Consider the following 21,802-nt stretch of genomic DNA (forward strand, 5'->3'; position numbering starts at 1 on the left):
TTTAAAATTAAATACTTTATTTATAATTAACTGATCATTATGTCATTGTAAAAATTCATTTTTTTCTTTTTTACTCATTGAGTCAGGGCTATAATATTTTTTATCAGGTATAGCCCCTACATAATTTTGATATTCTCTAGTATTAAATAAATGAGGAAAATAACCTTTCTTTATTTGATCCTCAAAACCAAAAGCTTTAGGAACGGCAGCTAGTGGTATTGGCATATAGTTTAAACTATCATTAAATTTTATTTTTTTCTTATTTAATTCTAACAATATTATACTTGTACCGTTTATTATTACATCTATATCTTTGTATTGTCTTGTCATAACTTCCGATAGAATAAATTGACCGTCAAATCCTTTGGCGTTGTGAGCTATACAAATCACTTTTTTACAGTTTTTCAACTTACTTAGATCAAAAATGTAATTCACAAATTTCTCAACACAATCCACACCATGAAAATTAATTTCATTCAACCCACAATTAATACAATCACTTAAATTAGGATTAAAATTGTCATTATCACAACATAAATCGCATACTGATTGAGCCACGCATAAAGTAGGAATATGTTTATAGACTGATGTGCCCACATAAAGTTCGTCATCCTGACGTGTTTCCAAATCATAGTAGACAAATCGTGTATAATTTTTACTATTGTCTAAAGGTTTGGCTACCGGAATATAACACAGATGCTGATCTTTACATAATTTATTACAGATCGTACACATTGATTTACCGCACTCATGTTTTGATTTTCTCGGATAAGTAAAAATTTTACAATTTGTACAAAACTGCTCATTTTCACAAACCGTTTGTTGTCCTTGATACGAACCAGGTGTAAGATGTCGAGTAAAACACATTTGTCCATAAAACACGCGGTTGCAATTGTTACAAAATTTATGTGCTTGTGTTGAATCACATGGAGGTTTAGCATAACATTTATTACACATGTAAGAACAATTTTTATGATCATACGGGTTTTTGAACGTTACCCTGCATGGTTCACAATAATGTCGTGCTGCCTGAAAACTCAATATTGTCTGAATATATTCATAGTGATTTTCCTCGGGGTAATAAAGAATTATTAGTATGTGAATTATGTTTCCATTTTGAGCAATAACGGTGTTTGACCCATCGAAAATTACGTCGTCTGATGCAGTTGAAGGAGTGCTTTTCAATTTATACACAATGATCGCTATTTTCATTGGTATAAAATATGCTTGAAATTTTTTTATTTCTGGTAATCCGCAACCACTCTCAGGTACTGTCACTCCAGCCTCTGCGATAAGTTTCAAAGCCTTCTCTTTTTGGTAAGAATTTCCTTTATTTCGCGAATCACGTATACGATTCCATTCTTCATACAATGGTCCAATGGAGGCCTTTTCGGTTATTTTTCTTTGCCCTGCTAGTGCCATAACAAGAGCTCTAGGTAAACAAAGATTATCATTATTATTCATTTTTAACACTCCGGGTGGACGTTTTCTGTCGCATGCCTCGGAATATTTTTGTCCAACCACTGCTTCCACAATGTGTAACTTTATTTGAAAAGTGTCTGTTACATTAAAACCACCAGCACTTTGCGAAATTTTGTTCACTAAATCCCACAATTGTTCAAACTCATATCCATCAATAGGTCGCATACTTTGAAACGCTGCATTGTCTTGTAACCCTTCGAAACGGAAACTTAAACAAAACCGATTGTGTCCAGCTCCACCTGCTTCTATTATTTTATTATAAACTTCACGGAAAGCACTTATAGTCCACTGAACTGCATTGACGCCGTGTGGTACAGGCTGTATGCGAAATTCCATCAGATGAGTGTTTACTCGAAATCTTTCAAGCCGTTCTACTCCATTAAAAATTTGAATTAACGGCTGATCTATATTATTATTTCCTACACCTCCGTTTATTAATTGATCTTCATTATCGGAATTCTCTTGATTTTCTTCAATATTATGGTGTCGTACTCGTTCTCCTCCATGCTGAATGATTCCTACTTATGAAAAATTATGAAAAAAAAAAGTATTAATACATAATTAAGTTATACAATCGTAAAACTTTAAATAATAATAAATATTTTCTCAACTTATCATCAAACAAATCCTCGTCAAAATCTTCCATGTCAATTTGTTGGGAAGGGCTTAATGCTATTCCATGTTCCCGTAAAAACACTAAATCCTCATTTTCTTCAATTGAATTATTCACGTTATTTGACACTTCACTTAATGTAAGTGAATCTAAATGAACTGAATTTAGATTTACTAAATTTTCAGGTAATAACCCTAATAATTCAGCTTCGACTACCTCGTCGATTACAGGGAAATTTGAATGCTCCATTGCGTATGCGCTTAGCGACAAGAATGATGAAAAAATTTATTTGGAAAAAACGTAAAGACCTCAAATAGAAGCTCTGCCTCTCCACACTCTATCTCAAGTTTTCTACCCCCACACATACCAAAATAGGCTTACTACAGTTTCTCACGTCAACCTATAAGAACCTCCTAGGATATCTTCGTTATCATCACTTTCTATCATAAAAATGGAGCCTAACTCGTTAGAATCTGTATCAAACGGGTATCGATTTACCCAAAAATCTATACTTGCACATATTAAAAAAGCGAATAAAATTCGCAAAACATTAAATGTCGACCGTGTGTATATATACGACGCAAATGGCTTCTTCAAAGATTCAGCATCATGTGTACTTGATAATATTACATTTTTGCGACGAAACGATGGATTTTATTCCGTGGCAGTGTTAAATAACGAACTTCAAGAAGTTTTCAAAATCTCGGATGATTTCTTTGCTTTCATTGATAATAAAGCAGAAATTGCGTCTGATGACCTAGGACTTTATGTTTAATATATAAGTACATAATATACCAATTGTATTAGTAATTTTATTGTTCATAATAATTGTACCAACATTATTAATTGTACTACTATTTTTATAAATAAGAAGAAATATGGTAAATAAAGAAAAAAAACGAAATATTTTACTTGTTTTCATTTTAAAAATAAACCACATCTTCAAAAATAAATAGAAAATCATGCAATCCTACATCTTTTTCCCATGCCATGACTAATTTATGACCTACATCTTTAAACATAAAAAACATACACCTATCCTTACCATCTTAATTACCCCCTGCCATGACAACACTTCTGTAAACATTCGAGAAAAACATTTTCCACAAGTCAATTAACAACTGTCAATCAAAAGGCCCAGACACCCGGCACCAACACTCAGGGGAACCCAACGCTGAGGGGTGAGGAAAAGGTCTGGCGCCAGTGGCCGAGGAGTGGGGGTTTGTTATGTCTCCCCAGTTATGCCCCATACTACTTTGATAGTTCTTTCATCAATTTTATCGTTAAATCCTGAGTTTTTACAGCAGGAATTTTTTTTACGACGATTCTTCTTTTTTTCACAACTGTTTTTGCTGCACTTTTTTTCACTGGGCTTTTTTTTTCGTCCTTCTTTGCAGCTTTCCTTGCCTGTGTAAGAATTTTTTTAGCCTCACTAGCGCGCTTGAAGACTCTTTTTGCGACGTGTAAGACGCACTCCAACTTTTTACTATAAAATCTTCGCCATACGGTTGTGTATTGAGCAGCATTTTGAAAGTCTTCGTGTCACCATCTCCGATGTAAAAACCATAACGCACAGAAAATTTTTCTAAAGATTGCAAAAACATTTCACATACACCGTCAACTTCCATTTTTCCAGCACTACCAGAGTGATTAGCACTACAGTCTCTTTTGTGCGTTTCGTACCACGCTGCATATTCAATCGTTTTCTCAGTTCCTTTCTTTTTCTCGCATGCTTTGCAGTAACTTGATCTGATAACGACGTTCGCGATTTTTTTACTGCGTTTATATATCAAAGAAATTATGCCAATAAGAGAAGAAAATTATCGATTCGATAGAGATCGAATCGATAATTTTATAATAAATAGAGGAGCTTATCCCAGTTCCAAGTTCCATAAGACCACAAAACTTATTAATACCACTCAATCCAACACCAATCAAACGCATAATATACACTAGACGACAATTAATTTCATATCCAGTAGAAATCATGTGACACGAATTAATGTACCTTTCGCCACACTCACATGTAACACAAACTTTAAAACCGAGTCCTCGCTGTCCATACTTTGTAAAAGAAATATCTTTATCACAAGTTTTACACTTTAAATACTCTTGCAACGTAGAGAAAACCAGGAAAAACTGTATAATACTGTATCCCGACGTTTGATCCATGTGTACGTCGAAACTGGTATCTTCCGATTGTTGTAACTACAACGCAGATGCACTAGCATAACTTGTATTTGCCTCGTGGTCATGTGGAAGCACTCCATGAAATTTCCGCTTTTTCGGCTTCGAACCTGGACGTCTCCACTTGGCAGTTTGATTTACACTTTTCTTGTCCATTTCGGTAATCACGAGCACAGATACTGACGGTTGAAAATTTCAAATACGACTAATATAGGGAGAAATTCTAATGGAACGGTATCCTTCGAGAATAACCTATCATAAATGAAAATTTTCAGTATAGATAGTATATTATAATATTGTACATTTGTCAGTATACCTGAAAAAGGTTGCAGCTGCTAATGAATACAAAGGCAGGTAGGCCGTACCGCTCCGAGCGGTCCGGATATTAGCGCGCTCAGATAGCTACGTAAACGTTGTCCAAAAGTACAGTTAGACTGCTCAGATCTTTATAAATTTTCAGTATGATACTTTTAAATATGTATACTTTCAAAAAATACAAAAAAAAAAAAATTCGATTTTTTCAAAATTCTAAAGAGGGTAGACCCCTTAATAAAACATTATTATTTAAATTTTCAAACTGCAATTACTTTTGAATGATTAAACCGATTTTCACGTGGTTGGCAGCATTTGACGCAGTTTTCAAATTCTATTATACACTTTGCTACGTTCTCAAAATTTGAGATGTTTAATTTTAATTGTCTTCTAGGTTTGGCCGCGTTAGTTAGTCGACAGACTCCAAGTGGACCTTGTCACTATAGATCTTCACTAAATTATATGACTTTGGGAATGGTTTTATCAGTAATAAATTAACACCTAGGGTTAATAATGAATTAACTATATTTTAAACTTTAAAACTGGGTGGAGTCAGTCCATCTCCGGACATAAGACCGGGGCCAAAGATGTTAATCGGCTGACTGCCTGGATTTGCATCTAGAGTACAAAGAATTATTATAATTAATAAAATCGGCAACGTTGTATCTCAGGTTACCCTAGAGAAGTCGTTGGAGTCCAGCTCTCACGATGTGTAGGCAAGAGCCCGGCGACTCTCTTATCGGAAGTGATTTTCGTGACTTCACTGACGATGAATTTTATCCATCACCAGCGAAGCAATTATAATTTTTAAGACAAAAATTAATTAAAACATTTAAATTTTGCGACAACGTTACACCTCCCGACCTAAGAAAATCGCAGCGCTTCCCCAGAATCGGTGCGACTTCAAAACGAAAATCAATAACTGTATACAAATTAAACTTTCGGCCGGGGGTGAAAAAAATAAAAATGTATTTAACCTAAATCTGAGATACTACGCTAACATTGCGATGCTCTTAAACTCAAACAGAATTAGAATTTTCCTGACACATGTTCCTTGACCAAATACCAGAATTCAACTTGAATAATATAATTAGACTTTGGAAATTACTCTTAATTAATATTTATGTGTGAACTGGTTTATAGAACTTATTTAATTTGGCGACAATGATCTTCTTAGTGTGCCGACCCTCGAAAATTGACCTTGGTAGAGATTAGCTTTTAATAGGTTCTGAGAGACAGGTACTGGTTGAAGACGATGATGCGTACCGGCTTTCCTGCGTTTACACAAAATATTTCCCGGGTTGCAACGATATAGAAGGCACACTGCGTGGTCAGATGATTCGAAATGCTTAGAATCAAGAATTCCTTAACAATGAATTCTTGTACCAACCTCAAAGTCAGTTGATCGTAGAAAAAGCACTTTAATCTACTCAATTGCTTAGTGTTACTTACTGCAGTTGGCATTAGCTTTACTACCGTTCGTAAGATCCAGTGGAAGTTGATAATCCTGATTGATTTATAGGTCTCAACATGCATAAACTTGTTCGTTATGCATGTAAGTCGTTTAGCCATCTCTGTACCATCCACAGAACCGGAAGGTCTTGCAATTTTTATTTTTATAAAAATTCCAAACACTGATACTGTAATAGGACCTTGTTGATGATGCAGGACATTTCTTGATGACCTCTCTGGAGTCGTGATGGCCAAAATGCAAATTAAACTAGTTCTTAACATCTAAAATTTTATTTCCTTTAAATTGCCTTTTACAAATCCATTAAACAAACCGTAATCAAACTTAATTGTGTTCGTGACATTAATTTTTTTAAATAAGTTAATTTTATTTGGTGGTACTTTTAACTTAATTCTAATTTTTTCTTGTCTAAAATTAAAAACGCCAGAAATAAACCGTACGTCTTTTTTCGTTGTTATTAGTTTAGTACATAATTCATTAATTATCAGCTTAATTAAAATCATATATTTCATCATTGTCGAGCGTGCAAACATTACCGTAGCATTTAAGTTTTCCCAAAAATTATTATTCTTACAATTCAAAAATCTCCGAGAGTTATTGATGACAAACGCAAACCACACGGGTGAACAAAATTTTGAATCCAATACATTTTTTATACTCTAGCCATCTGGTGAATAGAACAACTCATTCGTGACTAGCAAACTATTTTCAGTTCCAACACGTGCAGTTTTAACAATTTTCTCGAAATCAGAAATTTCGATGTCTTTAATTGACGGTACCCAAAATCCCGTCTGGGAGTGAACATGTTTATCGTCACGGCCATTCCTTAATGTGATAGCCAATTCAGTGCTAGTTGGTCGGTTGACTTGTCCAAAACCAATGAAGTCACCAACCTGAATTTGTGCTACCGGATCTTCCGTTTTTGCAATGAAACATTGTGCACTCCCACGGTTGTTCAATCAATTGGTACCCCACATGAATCCATCTGATCAGTTACCATGAGCTCCTAAACTTAAAAGTGTAGGTAGTTCACTAACGAATGAATCGATTTTGACCAGCTTTGCGGCGATCGACGTAGTTTTCTTTTATGTTAAGAACTGATAAGTTTTTGAAATCGATCGGTGAAGCCACTTAAAAGTTATTCCAAAAAAACCACATTTGAAAAAAATTTTGATTGTATTTTTTTTTTAGATAACTCAAAATCTGTCGGTCCGAATCGGTCTAAATCTTAATACGAATCTAAGGCTGGTCAAGCCCTTTTGAATGGCGTCAACCGCGACGAAATCGGTCAAGCCGTTCAAAAGTTATGACAGGTTTACAGATTTATAGACACTATCGTGGGAATAGTCAGGGAATTCATAGAACCTCAAACGGTCGAGATCTGATGAAAACTCGATTTTCAAACAACGGGGTAAAACCAATAACTTCCCGATTTTCGAAAATTTTCAATTATTTTTAGCGGGAATTAAAAATAACTTATAGTAATTTTACTCTGAAGATATGTAACGTTCGTAATTCTATGCTTTCTTAAATTACTGCGCGCGCTCCAGGTAGGAAAGAACAACTGGGCAAGGCTGGGACCAAGCCTGGGCCAAGCGTCACCAGCCTTGGGTAAGGCTTGGCACGAGCCTTGGCTGAACAACGGGCCAAGGATCGGTCCAGGCCTAGGATGATAACTATGTCCCCAAGCCTTGGCAAACAAAAAAAGCAGGCTTGAGCCAAGCCTTGGAAACCAAAAAACCAAGGTTGGTCCAAGTTTCGGGAAACAAAAATCCAGAGTTGATCCAAGCCTTGGGAAACAAAAGTCCAGATTCAATCCATATCTCAGAGAACAAAAATCCAGGGTTGATTGAAGCCTTGAATAATAAAAATTCTAGACCCGTCCAAGCCTTGAGGAACACAAAAAACGGAGTTGATCCAAACCTTAGGGAAAAAAATTTAGGTTCGATCTAAGCTCCAGCGGAAAAAAGTACAGATTCTATTTGAGCCTCATGGAATAAAAATTCAAAGTTGATTTAAGGAAAAATCTAGGTTTCATCTACGTCTTAGATACTTAAAAAAAGTGTTGAGCATTTGCTGTTTTATTTTGAATACTCGTTGTTGAACTCTCAGAGTCTATAAAGTAATAATAATTTAAATTATACTTTATATTTTATTAGTAATTACCAGTTATTTATATATAAAAAAAAAAAAAAAAAATGTAATGCGTCGTTAGATGAACATTTTTTAAATAATTAATAAAACATCTTAAGTAAAAAAATAATTAATCAAAGATCTTAAATAACAGATTAATATAATTAAATACCTTTCGTCGATTGGTATTAATTACAATTTTCTTTAGCAACTATTGATCCATTGTTCAATGAAGAGGATTCATTTAATATAGCTTGTATTTCTTCGAGTACCATCTTACATCGTAACATCGGTTTATATGAATCTTCAGACTCGCTAGCTGCTTGAGCAGTTGTAAAAGCACGCTGAAGTCTTCTTAGACCTTGTTTGTAATCATCTATTCATAAAAATAAAATTAGATAAGCGAAAAATTGATATTTATTTGAGTTAGAAAATTTTTTTATAAAGTTAAAAATACCTACGAGCACGAAGTTTAACCTCAACTTGGTGATTTGTCCAATTTTCGTCAGGTTTTTTCAGTTCTTTCAACCACTTAGTTAGCTGGGTTCTTGCTATTTCAATAGGTGGATATTGACACAAACATTCCTCGTCATTGTCATCTATAATTATCCACGAAGTTGGAACAAGGTCTATCAACTTCTTATCGAAATCATCATGTTCGTCAAAAACCACGATTGCGTAAGGTGCATTTTTTAAAAATTCACTCACAGACATGTCCGTAGTTTTGAAAAGCTTCAATAATTAATTCCAGATAAATTTTTTTTCTCTGTAAAAAGTTATTTGTGAATCTTTTGTGTATTTTATCATAATATAAACCATAGACAAGGTTATGTGAAATTTTAGCATTTTATGTAAATAAAAATTGCTTACCTAAGATAGTTTACTTTACACACTTAATATCAAAATTAAATTCACTTTAAATTTATATAGAATAATATATTTCTTTGTAAAATATTCGGTTATGGAAAAAATACTTGCAACTTCAGAAAGACGTAAAATGAATGGGAAGAGCAATGGACTGCAATTGTCCCCTTCTATACCACCAAAGCGACGCGTCCTTTTACAAAATATGTACTACTGCGCAGTACGGCGCGCGCATATCTTTTAAAATCCCGCGATTATTTAAAACTTTTATTTTGAAAACTAGATAATTTTCAAATTTTATTTCTTTATACCATATATTAAATATAATAGGCATTCATGACATAAATATTATCAAGAATTTACAATTAATAGCCACAACTAAAAGAATAAATAAAAACAATATATTTTATTCGATGATGAGTACTAATTAATGAGTTTAATTTCAAAACAGTTTTTCAATAAATATGCTTACAAAAATGAGATATTCAGAAGTTTCAAGGGTTTTATATATTTTTCAGCCACAAATATATGATATTTAAAAATAATTTGTTAATGGTTAATAAATATATTTATTAAAAATTTTTTGTTAACAAATCATTTATTAAATTCTCCTATCAGTGTTCGAAGCATTGGGCCAAGTATCGAACCGGACCTCGGCCAGTCGTGACATCTCAAGACTTGGTTCCAAAATATCGAACCATTGGGCCAAGCCTTGGGCCAGTGGTGCACCTCAAGGCTCAGATTGAAAATGTCGAACCATTGAGCCAATTCTCGGACCAGGCCTCGGCCAGTCGTCATCTTCCAAGGTTTGGTTTCAAAATATTAAACCACTGGGCCAAGACTCGGGCCAGGCCTGGGCCACTGGTAACTTACCAAGGCTTGGCAAAGTAACAAATGGTCCAAGGCTGGGCCATTTGTCAGCATTGGCCAACCCTACCTGGGTAACAGAAAAAAACCACGTGGTTAGCCACCAGCCCGGTCAAAATCGGTTGATTCGTTCGTGAGATATCGTTTTCGAAAAAAATTGAAAATAATGATTTTTTCGGAATTACTTCGAAATTTCTTGTTCGATTAATTCGAGTTTAAAAATTTTCCATGAAGCTTAAAATACTGCGTCGAATACCGCCAACTGCGTGGAAATCGGTTCATTGATTCAAAAGTTATTGCGGTTTGAAAATTCAAAATATTGTGTTTTATGAAGCTTCTATTAGATTTTTGAGCTTGGAAATCTCAAAATGATTCGAAAATTATTTTTCTCGCTCGAAGAGCTCAAAAGTGTAAGAAGCGAAATTTTGAAAGTTTAAGTATAGAATAAGGGGGAAGGTGCATGGATGGTCTTTAGAGTCAACCGTTATCCTAATTTTTTTTTTTTTTTTTCAATTCGGAATAATTGACTATCGTTAGATACAAAAAATTTCATTTTCCTTTACTTTTTAAATAGGAAAATAGAAACTCACAGAGCTCTTCATGAAATTTCTACTCTCAGGAGTAAAGTTCCAGATGATTTGGCTTCAATGAAGAAAATAAAAAATTTATTTTATGACAAAAAAGAAATAAAAAAATCTCAATTTGCAGTTCTTGAAAAATTATTTGCAGTTCGGAAATGATTGAAGACTTAAAAATAAGTAAATCTTTCAACTTTATTTTACTATAAAATTATATTGTTATTATAAAAATACATTTATTAACTGTGAAATTCACCAATCAGAATCGCAACAATCTTATTACTATAAAAATTTTAATATTCATATTTTAAATTAATAACTTTTATTCACTTTTTATCAGATAACTTCGTTTAAGATGGAAAATAAACTTTCAACTGTTATTTTTCTAGTGAATCAATCCAACCGTCGAAAATTTTCCAATATTATTAAGAGATGAAAACTCAAGACATATCTATCTAACCAACTTTTAATGAATCGGTGCGAAAAAAACAAACTTTTTCAGTTTAATTCAATAATTACGTTCTATGCACAATATAAGCTTTCAAATATCTTTTTATATACAGATTCACATATACTTTTGTATATAACATACACAAGTCTAATTTTTGATAGTTTTAAATTAAATTTCAGTAAAAAGAAAAAAAACAGGGAAGATGTAAGACGTTTTCAACAACAACCAATAAACAAAAATTATTCGAGTGCTCTGACGAAGAATCGAACTCGGATATTCTTCATTACAGTAACTTAAATCAATAGACAAGAAATTCATTTTTATTATTTCAATATTCTCTTAGATTTTTTATATTTTCTTATTTTTTTTTTTTTATTTTTAATATAACAAACAGTGTTTTAAAAATATAATTTTTTTATTGTGCAACATAAGATGTATAAATTTAATATCTCAAACCTAACAGCCACAATTTTGATATAAATATCAACTTCATTTTAATAAAAATTATATTATAATTTCCTACTCATAATTGCTTTCTGGTCATTCAGTATCCTTATTATTTCTCAATTTCCAATTATATTTGAATTTATTCGATAGTATATTAAAAATATCTAGTTACATACTGACATATACGTCAACACATACCCGAAACTTAAGAATTAAATACATAAGAAGTATGATTTTACGAAAGTATGAGGAAGAACGTGGGGGAATAATGATTTTTGATCAGTAAGGATGGTTAGAAGTTGAAGTGACATAAATAATTACGTCACTTGTAGTATCTGTTTTTCCACAAAAAAAATATAACATTAATTTCATTTCAATTCTTCTCATTAAAACGAACCGATTCATAATATCTCTAATAATAATATCGAAATGCTACAGAGATAAACTTTCTTACTTATAGTTTTTTTTTATACAAAAATTATTTTAACACATTGGTATTTATTAAATTATAATCACAATTACCCACCTCTCTATAAGAGCAATATTTAATAACGACTTCTAATAATTTTTTTCTTTATAAATGGTTAACTATTCGGAAATTCTAAGAGTGAATTCTTTGAAGCAAAATTTATACAAAAAAAAAATTAGATCCATAAAATCGAAAATTGTGGTTATTTATGCTTAAGGTAGTACTAATCGCAGAATTCCTGTTGGAATTCAATAAAATTTTATATAGTATGGTAAAATAAAGATCTCACTGAATTTTTGTCGAGCTACAAAGAACCACAATGAAAAAAAAATTTACTTGAACCAAAAAAAATTGCTTAATTTTCAAATTTTTCTACTCAAATTAAGAAGATATAGTTCTTCAAAATTATTTTTTTCAACACCTGCTCTGGAAGTTGACTCGCCTAACGGTTCGTTGCGACATTTATCACACTCGACTTCACACGAATTCTCCATAAACCTTATGCTCATGTCACAACACCACGATTGTCAGATTATTTGGTAATTATCCCATATGTATTTGCCGTATGATGGATGCATTTAATAAGTTTGATAACTTAGATAATAATCTGGATGTCTGGCTGATTCATGATATAAATAAATTATTTTATATTCTTTCTGCGAATATGTAATTCTGCTTAAAATGCTTGACAAAGTATTTCTTTTGACGTATTGTACTATACCATGATAATAATAATAATTATTATAATTAAGAAACTCTGTTAATGGCTCTCCTGTTGAGTTCAGTATTTGTTATAAAATAAAATAAAAGTAAAATGTAGCATAAATAATTATACTTGATTCGAGTAAATTATTTTTTCTGTGCAGTTGAAAAATATTTAACTTTTAAAACTTCTGCGTTTATTATTGAGTCTTATGAGAAATCACAGTTTTGATTTTATTTTATAAAAAGTACTATTCAGAATTAAATGAAAATTGAAAAATGAAAAGTAAAAAAAATTAATTTTTAAATATTTTTTATAATTGAAAGTATTACAGATTCAGAGCATATGACTGTATTAATTAATTGAATGGACTCTAAAAATTGCATCCGTCACTCTTTGTTCAACTTCATGTTGCAGAGGTAAGTCTACTACGTAAATGAAACGAGAATTAAAATTTTATATCTGATTTGCAGTATCGATAGTACTAATTTGATGTTTTTAAGATTTATAATTTTCTTCGTGGGATTTGTCAGTATTATCGTTCAGTCGTTAGTTACCATGAAGATGCATTTTATACTAATTAATTATAATTATAACTAGATATTACAAAGCAATTCATAATATTAATAGTATTATTTAGTGATATTAAAAATAACGTCTTTGGAATTGCATTTGAGAGTGTCTTAATCACTAGATAATTAGTTTATGATTCTACTGGACTTTACTCTAATTACGTGAAACGCGAATTGAAATGAAATTTTTTTAAAAAGGCAATAAATAAAATTATCTATTATTTGTTCATTGTTAGCAAGTACTTGATGAATTATGCGTCATACAAAGACTAAATTTACAAAGACGTGTAAATAAGGATTATTTAATTGATTTATCAACATTATGATTATTAATATCAACACGAAGTCTTAGATTATTGTTAAAGCCATTAATCAATTCAAAATCCTTTAAATCGTTAGTAAAATGTTCTTTGTTTGGTTGTCGCGAATTACTATATTTATAATAATTATTATTGTTATTATTATTGTGTACAATTGCAGTCTTTTCCTCTTCAACTGATTTAGGTAATTTTTTAAGAGTTTTTTTAATGTAAGATTCTTTATAAAAAGATTTGAAAAGAAAAAAGAATAGAATTCCATGTAATCCGATCCACCCAGCAAATGCTTTAGGATAATCACATTTTATAAATAGTAACTGGAATGCGTGGATTATAATTAGAACAAATTGTGTAATTTGAAGAGCGGTCAAATACTTTTTCCACCATAAATATGGCTGTATACGTGGTCCAAGGGTAGCAAGTAAGTAATATCCATACATCACTATGTGAACAAATGTGTTAAGTAGACCGAAGAATGTTGAATGACCACCTAATACATTATTAATATTATTAAGAAATACATTGAATGTAATAATAATTATTAAGGCCCGGAATTTCGCCACCGTTCAAATGACGGTTTATATGTTCAACCTTAAATTTGAACAATTAAAAAGAGGCCATATTCCGCGCCCTAATTATTATAATCAAAGAAACAAATAAAATATAATTACCAGGAGTAAACTTAACACCAACCCACGTAGATACTGGCATTATTCCATGATGTATTACGTGAAGAGTAGATATTTGATTGTTTTTCTTCCGCAGTATGAAAAAAAATGTATCGAGAAATTCCGTAAATTTAGACATGTAATACCACCAACAACCCCTCGCCATCCTCATTGCTTTTGGACGTGTTGAATAATCTACAGGCTGACATCTAAAAGAATAATCATTCCACCAACCAGAGGCTAGCGCCTGAAAATTAAAGTAACCAATTATTAGAAATTAAACAAACAAACGATAACATTGCATCGGATATAGAGCTAAAAACGAACTTTTTTCGAACATCTTCTACACTGATAAAAAATTGACTTGACTCAAAAGCCAAACTCTTGGACCAAGAATACCATTCTTCAAAATGGTATTCTTGGTTCAAGAGTTTGGCTCTTGAGTCAAGTCAATTTTTTTATCAGTGTACGAAAATTCTTTAGCTTATAATGTTTCAAGATCCCTCACAAAAAATGAGCTTGATTAATGATATAAATCATTATATTATTAAAATTATGTATTATATTCTACGGTCTAAAGCCAAAAATTTGAATTATCTGGTGTATGTAATATAATAGTTGAGGTGAAACAGAGGATCCAACAATTTGATTATGGGTTAACAACTATTTTTATTTAATTCCGACTAAAAGTATACTCATTATTTAATGTTAGCTTATAAAATAGTGTATGAAATCTCACTTGTGATCAGCTGTCTTTAAACATGCATTCCTTTTACTTTCGCGGCCTGCTTTAATGTGCCCTCTGGGCATTAAAAACATTTGTAAAAGACACTAAAAATGTAAAGAAATAGATGGCAAACAGCTATAAAACGAAAAAATAAATAAAATTCAGAAATCATTCCAAATTTTTTCTCATATATAAATTAAATCTAATAATTTAATATCATATTAATATAATTTCTTATTTAGACATCAGCAAATGAAAATTAAAAAACTAATAAGGATTTATTTTACACCTTTTTATATTATTGACTGACGATCCGAAAAATTTGTATTATTTATTGATGTTCTTAATGAGCATATATATAGATACATACTTTTTTTTAAGAATATTTTTCAAGAAGACTTTTAAGCCGTCAGCGCTCATCTCATGAGCATTTCGTTCACACTTATATTAAAAAAATAATAAATTTTTGGGTCTAGACTTAATGTTTAAAATTAAATAAGATTAAATTAATTTTTAATTTCTAACTTACCTCATAAAATAGCCAAGATGAGAAAATTACTTGAAATAAATTATAGATTATCATAGTTCGTCGGAGAGAAAAGGGCTTACGATTTTCCATTAATTTTGGACCTATGACCTTACTGAAATAACCGTAAAAAATACAAATAGCAAGTGTAGGAAGTGGGCTACTCATCATGAACCAGCCGTTGACTCGTGGATCAGATTTTTCATCCATTAGATGGTGATAAATATCTGATATTGCTTGCAATACTACCGCCATCTGCAATTTTATCAATAATACTCAAAACTAATGTTATCCTAAACTTTAAAAAAATTTGTGTTAAAAATCGACTCAATTCAACGCCAAAAATTTAAAGACCTACACAGCTTGGACTTACACCAATTTTTTTTAACAGTGGACGTACAGAAAAAAAGTTAGTGAAAGAATGTATGAAATGCATCGCAAATCTTCGCTAATTATAAATTTGGTGTAAGACTTGTAGAGTCTTATTGCTACAGGCATTAAATAAAATTATGCACGCGAAGGACATTACACATACTAGTTATATTTAATCCTCGCATTAATAACAAAGGCAAATATCTAAAATTTCAATTAAAGTTATAGTTAAAAATAGTATATACTCCATGAAAGAAGGTAGAATATCCTAATTCACATGTACGTCATTCTTGCTTCTTTACCTGGGAGGAAATCTCAGATACGAGTCGATTTCTAACTAATCGACGCATTGTTTAATATTACGAAGTTTGAAATGTGTATATATATATATATATGTATAGACGTACATTTTGTATTGGATTGATTCTTCTGAATTCATTTTTTAGGAAGAAATTTAGAATATAATTCAAGATAGACAGAAGAATATAGAAGAATCGATTCAATACAAAATGTATATCTATGTATATGAGTAGATGGTAAACTTAATTATGTTCATCAATCGACTAATAACTTTGAAATATTTATAAAAATATAATTGTCACAATGCAATGACCTCATTGTTCTTATTTTGTTGTTCTACAGACATAAATTAGAGTTATTCATAGGATTTGTTAACCTTATTAAAATTTAAATTTAATTTTATGCTGACATAATGTAGCCTAATTAAAATAGTAAGTAAATTCAATAATTATCAATAATGTAGTATGAATGCAATCTTGTTTTTGCATTGTATCGTCAAGAAGTATAATTTCTCTTTAACTGATACATTGTGTGGAACTTATTTAAATAACAGCAGTAACAAAAGCTATTATAATCACCGGGTATGAATATTCATAACACGCGCGTGTTAAATGGTTTACCTGGTTCTTACCACGTGCATTGTTTACCACGTAATTATTTACCCTAAATGATTAAATTATTACTTTTATCGAACAATTTTTATTTTTTTTTTTCGTGAAAGTTATAGAACATGATATATTTTTTTATATCATACATCGAAAATGTATTTATCTACAAAAAAAAAAAAAAAAACACATTTCATCTTATTATTTCGGTAACTTCAGCTAAAAATCAGTAAGTTCTTTAAAAAAAAAATTTAGAATTTTCAATAAATCACGTTCATAAAAAATTTTTTTTACAAAAAAAAAGTGTAAATTAATCATTTCATTTTTAGGAACCAAAAAAACAATTTTGCAAACTAAAAAAGATTAGATTGTCGTTAGAAATATTAATAATGGTAATGAAAACAAGACGTTTGTAGATGACTTGACTGAACTTACTTTGTAAACATTATTCACCTGCTGCTACAATATAAAATAATTTTTCAATGTCACGTTTAGAGTTGAAACAAAATTAAGAATTCGAATATATAAATTAAAGTTAGCTTCTTTAATGCCCATACCTATTTACATTTCTGAATTTAATTCATGTTATAAAATGCTTCAGTGCCGGAAGTATGTTAAAACATTTTAGACGTCAAGCATACTAAAATAAGATCATATTTTATACAATGTTTTGAAAAATAATTCTTTACTTTGATTTGTAAAATTAAATTTTTTGAAACACGATTATCTTTAATCATTTCTATCATTGCAAAAAAAAATATTTTTATACATACAGAGGTAATTTTCAGTCATGAATAATATTTCACTTTATGAGGTACTGTAAAAAATAACTTTTTTTACAATATTCTTCAATTCTTGAATACGCATACTTTTAAGTGTCCTCTATACGAATAAATTTTTTTAATAGTCCTTGCGACGCTAATTTTCGAAATATTAGCAATTAAAAATCGTACATCTAACATATATTCCCTATCCAGACCGTGAGAGTGAACATTTTATTGAGTAACAACCATACTTTTCTTAGGATTTTTTTGAAAAATTGAGGATATTTTATTGAAGTTATAACAAGTATTTTTTATCAAAAATAACATAAGTACTATCTATTTTTTTATAAAAAATCTTTGAAATTAGTGACTTTCGATATTTTACGTGAGTGGAAGTAACTGAGTGATGGACTGTAAAGAGAGACAGCACTAGCGCGAGAGAAAGAAAACAATAGCCATAACTTATTAGTGTCTTTTCTTACGTTAAAAATCATTAAAGAAAAAAAAAACATTTTCACGTGAATGTCAATGATTCGACACTTTAAATATAGTCACGATCAAAGAAAACAAATTTTTCATTGTCCACAGTAATCGTCATAATATTTTATGATTTCGATGACACCTAAGTATTGGCTACACAGTAAAAATTTTATCATCGTTGCGTCAAAACAAGTTTATGTTAAAAATTTTTACGATAAACATTTAACATGAAGTATATTAATTAAACATAACTTAATTAAATAAACGCACCAAAGTGAGAATTTTTAAAATATTTAACCACAAACTGATTTTGTTACAATAACAAAAAATTTTTTCCTCGGTACTTTGCTAAAGAATTGGATTACCCTGAAATACTTGAAAGAATAAAAAAAATTAATTTTCAAGGCTAATGCAAATTACATAAAACTTGCTAGACAAACCTCTATTTATATTATAAAAAATGTCTGATTTAGATTGCTCATTTAGAAAGTTTACAGGTTTGTTATTGTCTCTCATAACACCTAACTACATATTGGAAGGACATATTATCTACTAAATATACTTTGCATTCAATTTATTTTAACTTTTATTCAGCATATTTCTCTGCAATATTTACAAGATAAAGCAAAAGACAAAGATAAAAAACTGGAAACTCGTTTTTTGCAATCCAATGCAATATAATGAACGAATAAATATTGGTTTATTCTATTATTTGAAGAAATATTTTTAACTGACTGATCTATGAAAAAGAAAAAACAAAAATCGAATTTTTCATATAAATTAATCAAATTATTGTAATAATGATTGTACTCTAATTGTTTGTTACATTAAACTATGAGATGTCTATCGTAAACAATTTAAAAAGCGCTTGACGCGTTTTTTCAAGGTGATTCACAATTGAAAATAAACAATGTTATCAATACCGATAATTCTACAAATTAGCGATTTATATTATTTACTAAAATTTTTGTGCTGTGAATAATGAAAGCAAAAATCTTGAGTTATTGAAATCTTAATATTTGCCAATTGTGTAGTGCAAGAGATTTAATGTTATCATTTATAAGAGTGCATGTATGAATTCATTTAAATTAAGGATAGTTTAAAAGTGACGATAATTTTAAAAATGTAAATTTAATTTAAAAAGCAATTATTGCAAACTCAATTTTGAATATTAATAATTATCTTATCAGCAAAAAGTTAATTTTACACTCAAATTAAATTACTATTTTATCTTATTTATTTTGTGTAAAAATTATTGAGCGTTAAAACTTCTTTTCCATGTGTACTATAAATTGTTTAAATGTTTTTGAAAGTCCATTTACCTTTATTCGAATTTATCTATTATTATTAATAATTAACGATTTAACTGATCCACAAAAAGTTTTGGTGAAGAAAATTAATTTTAATTACCTTTTTATAAGCACAGTTCTTCTTTATTTCTTAAAAATACTTAAAACAGAATCAATAAGTAAAATACAATAAATAGAATATAATAAATGTTTTTTTTTTTTGTATAACAGCGAATAACGAAAAAATAAATAAATAAATAAATATGTATATTTACAATGAAGCAACACAACGGACAGTAGCCAACTGACTTTTTAAAGTTAAAACGGAGCCTTATATCTCCTTCGTGAAACAAACACGTTGAAAAGGTAACACATACAGTGGACCTGTGCAATCTTTTCCTACTAACAGAGAATTCCATCTTCGCAAAGATAAATCTTTTTTTTAATTAATGTTACTCAATTAAATAATTATGATCAAAGTATTTTCTGTTAAGTATTTTTTCCGCTGTATTTCGTGTAAATGAAATAAAAAATTATAGGTTCCTATGTGCGTTCATATCACGCAAGTATTTTTTTATATTCCTAGATCTTTCTAGATTTTCATATCCTACTCTATCTCAGTGATTATAATTTGCACGCTTAATAGTAATGCTATTGTCATTAAAGAAACATAGCTATATAATTCTCCAATTACGAAAAACTTAATACTTCATCTATTTATGTTTTGCTGAAAATTATTATAATTTCTGATAACATGATTTCATGACAAATGTCGATATCTTAAGAGCAAATCCATAAAAAGTGTATTGATATTATTTTTACAATGATTTCGTCACGTGCGCATTCGTATCTGTGCATGAAACGTACATTTACATACATTTTCTTGATGGTGCAAACAGGACTAGTGGGTATAATCACAGTGGTCCTCGGAATTCTGTGTGTATGTGTGTGTGTGGTCACGTTTGTATTTGTGTGTTTGGGTAAGCTATTGAACCAATTAATCTCAAAATTTAATTATGTTAAAAACATCGGTAACTGTGTCGAATACTGCAAATTTATTAAAAGTTGCCGATTTGTTACCGATGAAAAAGATTTTAAGTTTCTTTAAATATTTTTCGCATTCGTTTTCAATAATTAATATTGTACGCCTCTTGACGTACTCAAATAAAAGCTAGTATAACTATATATAACTAAAAGATTCCCTGTCGAGTTCATGGACAATGAAATGTATGAAATGTATGTCTGCATCTGAGAATCCATGGATTTCGAGTGATGAGTTCGTGGACGAGTGGATCCACCTGGGAATTTTGATACAGTTGATCATGGCAAGTTGATGAGTGAATGCCTTCCACCTTTTACACAGAGTTTCAGGTAATGGTGAGTCCCAGCTGAGTTTGACAAGCCAGAGTTCCTGCATGAACATCTTGGCTTGAATGATGAGTGGTGACAAGAATCCCAGGGGATCAAAGATTTGGTCAGCTATCTCTGATAAAATTGATCGCTTTGAGTACCTTTGAGCCTTGCATGGTGTCGAGTTCTTGAAGGAGAAGTGATCTCGTTGAGGAGACCAGTACATACCCAGAATTTTTGTGCTGCTATCTGGATCCTCAATAGTGTATTGTGTGATTGCTTCCGCATGATTGAGTTGTTTTAATTTAGGGTGATTGCTTGCCCACTTCGCTAGAGGAAATCCGCCAGCCCTGCAGAGTTCTTCTGTTTGATTTGCTATTTGTTGTAGTAAATCTTGAGTGTCTGCGCCACCGGATATATCATCCACGTAGCGTCCTTGAGTAAGTGGTTCCACTGCCAGTGGGAATCTATGGCCTTCGTCATTGACGAGTTGGAGTAGAGCACGAACAGCTAGGTATGGTGCAGCCCTTGTCCCATAGGTGACAGTGGTGAGCATGTATGGAGTGATATCTCCATCTGGGTTAAACCAGAGGATTTGTTGAAGATGTCGATCATCAGGATGGACCAAGACTTGGCGGTACATTTTTGCCACGTCAGTGATGAAGAAGAACCGATGTCTTCTGGATGTTATGAGAACATCGAAGATGTTGATGAGTAGATTAGGTCCAGTATGCATGATGTCGTTGAGTGAGAGCCCAGAATTGGTATTCTTTGAGCCATTGAAAACTACACGGATTTTGGGTGAGTTGGTGTTCTGCTTCAATACTCCATGATGTGGTAAGAAGTATTGAACTGATGATGATCGCAATGTGGTTGGTTCCATGTGGTTGAGTGATATGTATTCTGCCATGAATTCCATGTAGAATTGTTTGAGTTGTGGGTCTTTGCTGAGTCGATGCATGAGGTGGCGAAGGTATTGGTATGCTGCTTTAAATGAATCTCCAAGTTTGTGAACTGGAGAAATTAATGGTAATCTGACTATGTATCGCCCAGATGAGTCACGAGAGTGAGTCCTTGCAAAGTGAGCTTCACAAGCCTCCTCGTCGGATGTTAATTGAGGTTGATGAGTGGTGATGATCTCTCAGATCATCTCAGAATGTTGCGGAATCATTCAAACCTTTCCGCAACAAACTGGTAGCACCGAGGCGCCGCTACATAAGCGCCCTCGGGTGTCCTACCTCAACTCAACTGGCTC

At 31.2% G+C, this 21,802-nt stretch overlaps 4 protein-coding genes across 5 annotated transcripts; all 4 read right to left on the reverse strand.

Annotated features, from left to right (window-relative positions):
- Positions 1–30: 30 nt before the first annotated feature.
- LOC141534567 (uncharacterized) lies at positions 31–2,474 on the reverse strand. Its single transcript, XM_074253996.1, has 2 exons — positions 2,094–2,474; positions 31–2,000 (listed from the first exon to the last, which is right to left on the reverse strand). The coding sequence occupies exons 1-2, from the start codon at positions 2,098–2,100 to the stop codon at positions 43–45; spliced, it is 1,965 nt and encodes a 654-aa protein (XP_074110097.1). The 5' UTR covers positions 2,101–2,474; the 3' UTR covers positions 31–42.
- A 4,962-nt stretch (positions 2,475–7,436) lies between these two features.
- Positions 7,437–9,988, reverse strand: LOC141534828 (uncharacterized). Of its 2 annotated transcripts, none has more exons than XM_074254411.1 (4): positions 9,069–9,988; positions 8,660–8,964; positions 8,371–8,574; positions 7,437–8,180 (listed from the first exon to the last, which is right to left on the reverse strand). In XM_074254411.1, exons 2-3 carry the CDS (start codon positions 8,910–8,912, stop codon positions 8,387–8,389), a joined length of 441 nt encoding a protein of 146 aa, XP_074110512.1. In that variant the 5' UTR covers positions 8,913–8,964; positions 9,069–9,988; the 3' UTR covers positions 7,437–8,180; positions 8,371–8,386. The 2 variants fall into 2 exon arrangements, with proteins under 2 accessions (XP_074110512.1, XP_074110513.1); XM_074254412.1 differs by having other exon boundaries at positions 7,437–8,208.
- A 696-nt stretch (positions 9,989–10,684) lies between these two features.
- LOC141534498 (very long chain fatty acid elongase AAEL008004-like) lies at positions 10,685–19,461 on the reverse strand. The gene is made up of 4 exons (XM_074253881.1): positions 19,319–19,461; positions 15,391–15,642; positions 14,138–14,381; positions 10,685–13,956 (listed from the first exon to the last, which is right to left on the reverse strand). Exons 2-4 carry the CDS (start codon positions 15,640–15,642, stop codon positions 13,448–13,450), a joined length of 1,005 nt encoding a protein of 334 aa, XP_074109982.1. The 5' UTR covers positions 19,319–19,461; the 3' UTR covers positions 10,685–13,447.
- A 916-nt stretch (positions 19,462–20,377) lies between these two features.
- Positions 20,378–21,466, reverse strand: LOC141535388 (uncharacterized). The gene has a single exon (XM_074255301.1). It carries the CDS (start codon positions 21,464–21,466, stop codon positions 20,378–20,380), a length of 1,089 nt encoding a protein of 362 aa, XP_074111402.1.
- Between the last annotated feature and the right edge of the window lie 336 nt (positions 21,467–21,802).

This window comes from Cotesia typhae, unplaced genomic scaffold (assembly GCF_013202065.1).
Source record: "Cotesia typhae breed Kobodo isofemale line unplaced genomic scaffold, CoteBio_Ctyphae scaffold_13, whole genome shotgun sequence".
NCBI classification, from domain to species: Eukaryota; Metazoa; Arthropoda; class Insecta; order Hymenoptera; family Braconidae; genus Cotesia; species Cotesia typhae.

What these genes read in the sequence shown, in the direction of transcription:
- LOC141534828 (XM_074254411.1), bottom strand. Translation starts at nt 8,912, where the DNA reads ATGTCTGTGAGTGAATTTTTAAAAAATGCACCTTACGCAATCGTGGTT. An exon ending in TGAGGTTAAACTTCGTGCTC is followed by an intron (nt 8,575 to 8,659) that starts GTAGGTATTTTT and finishes TTTTATGAATAG; the next exon opens with ATGATTACAAACAAGGTCTA.
- LOC141534498 (XM_074253881.1), bottom strand. Translation starts at nt 15,642, where the DNA reads ATGGCGGTAGTATTGCAAGCAATATCAGATATTTATCACCATCTAATG. An exon ending in CATCTTGGCTATTTTATGAG is followed by an intron (nt 14,382 to 15,390) that starts GTAAGTTAGAAA and finishes TTTAATTTTCAG; the next exon opens with GCGCTAGCCTCTGGTTGGTG. An exon ending in TGGTGTTAAGTTTACTCCTG is followed by an intron (nt 13,957 to 14,137) that starts GTAATTATATTT and finishes ATAATGTATTAG; the next exon opens with GTGGTCATTCAACATTCTTC.
- LOC141535388 (XM_074255301.1), bottom strand. Translation starts at nt 21,466, where the DNA reads ATGGAATTCATGGCAGAATACATATCACTCAACCACATGGAACCAACC.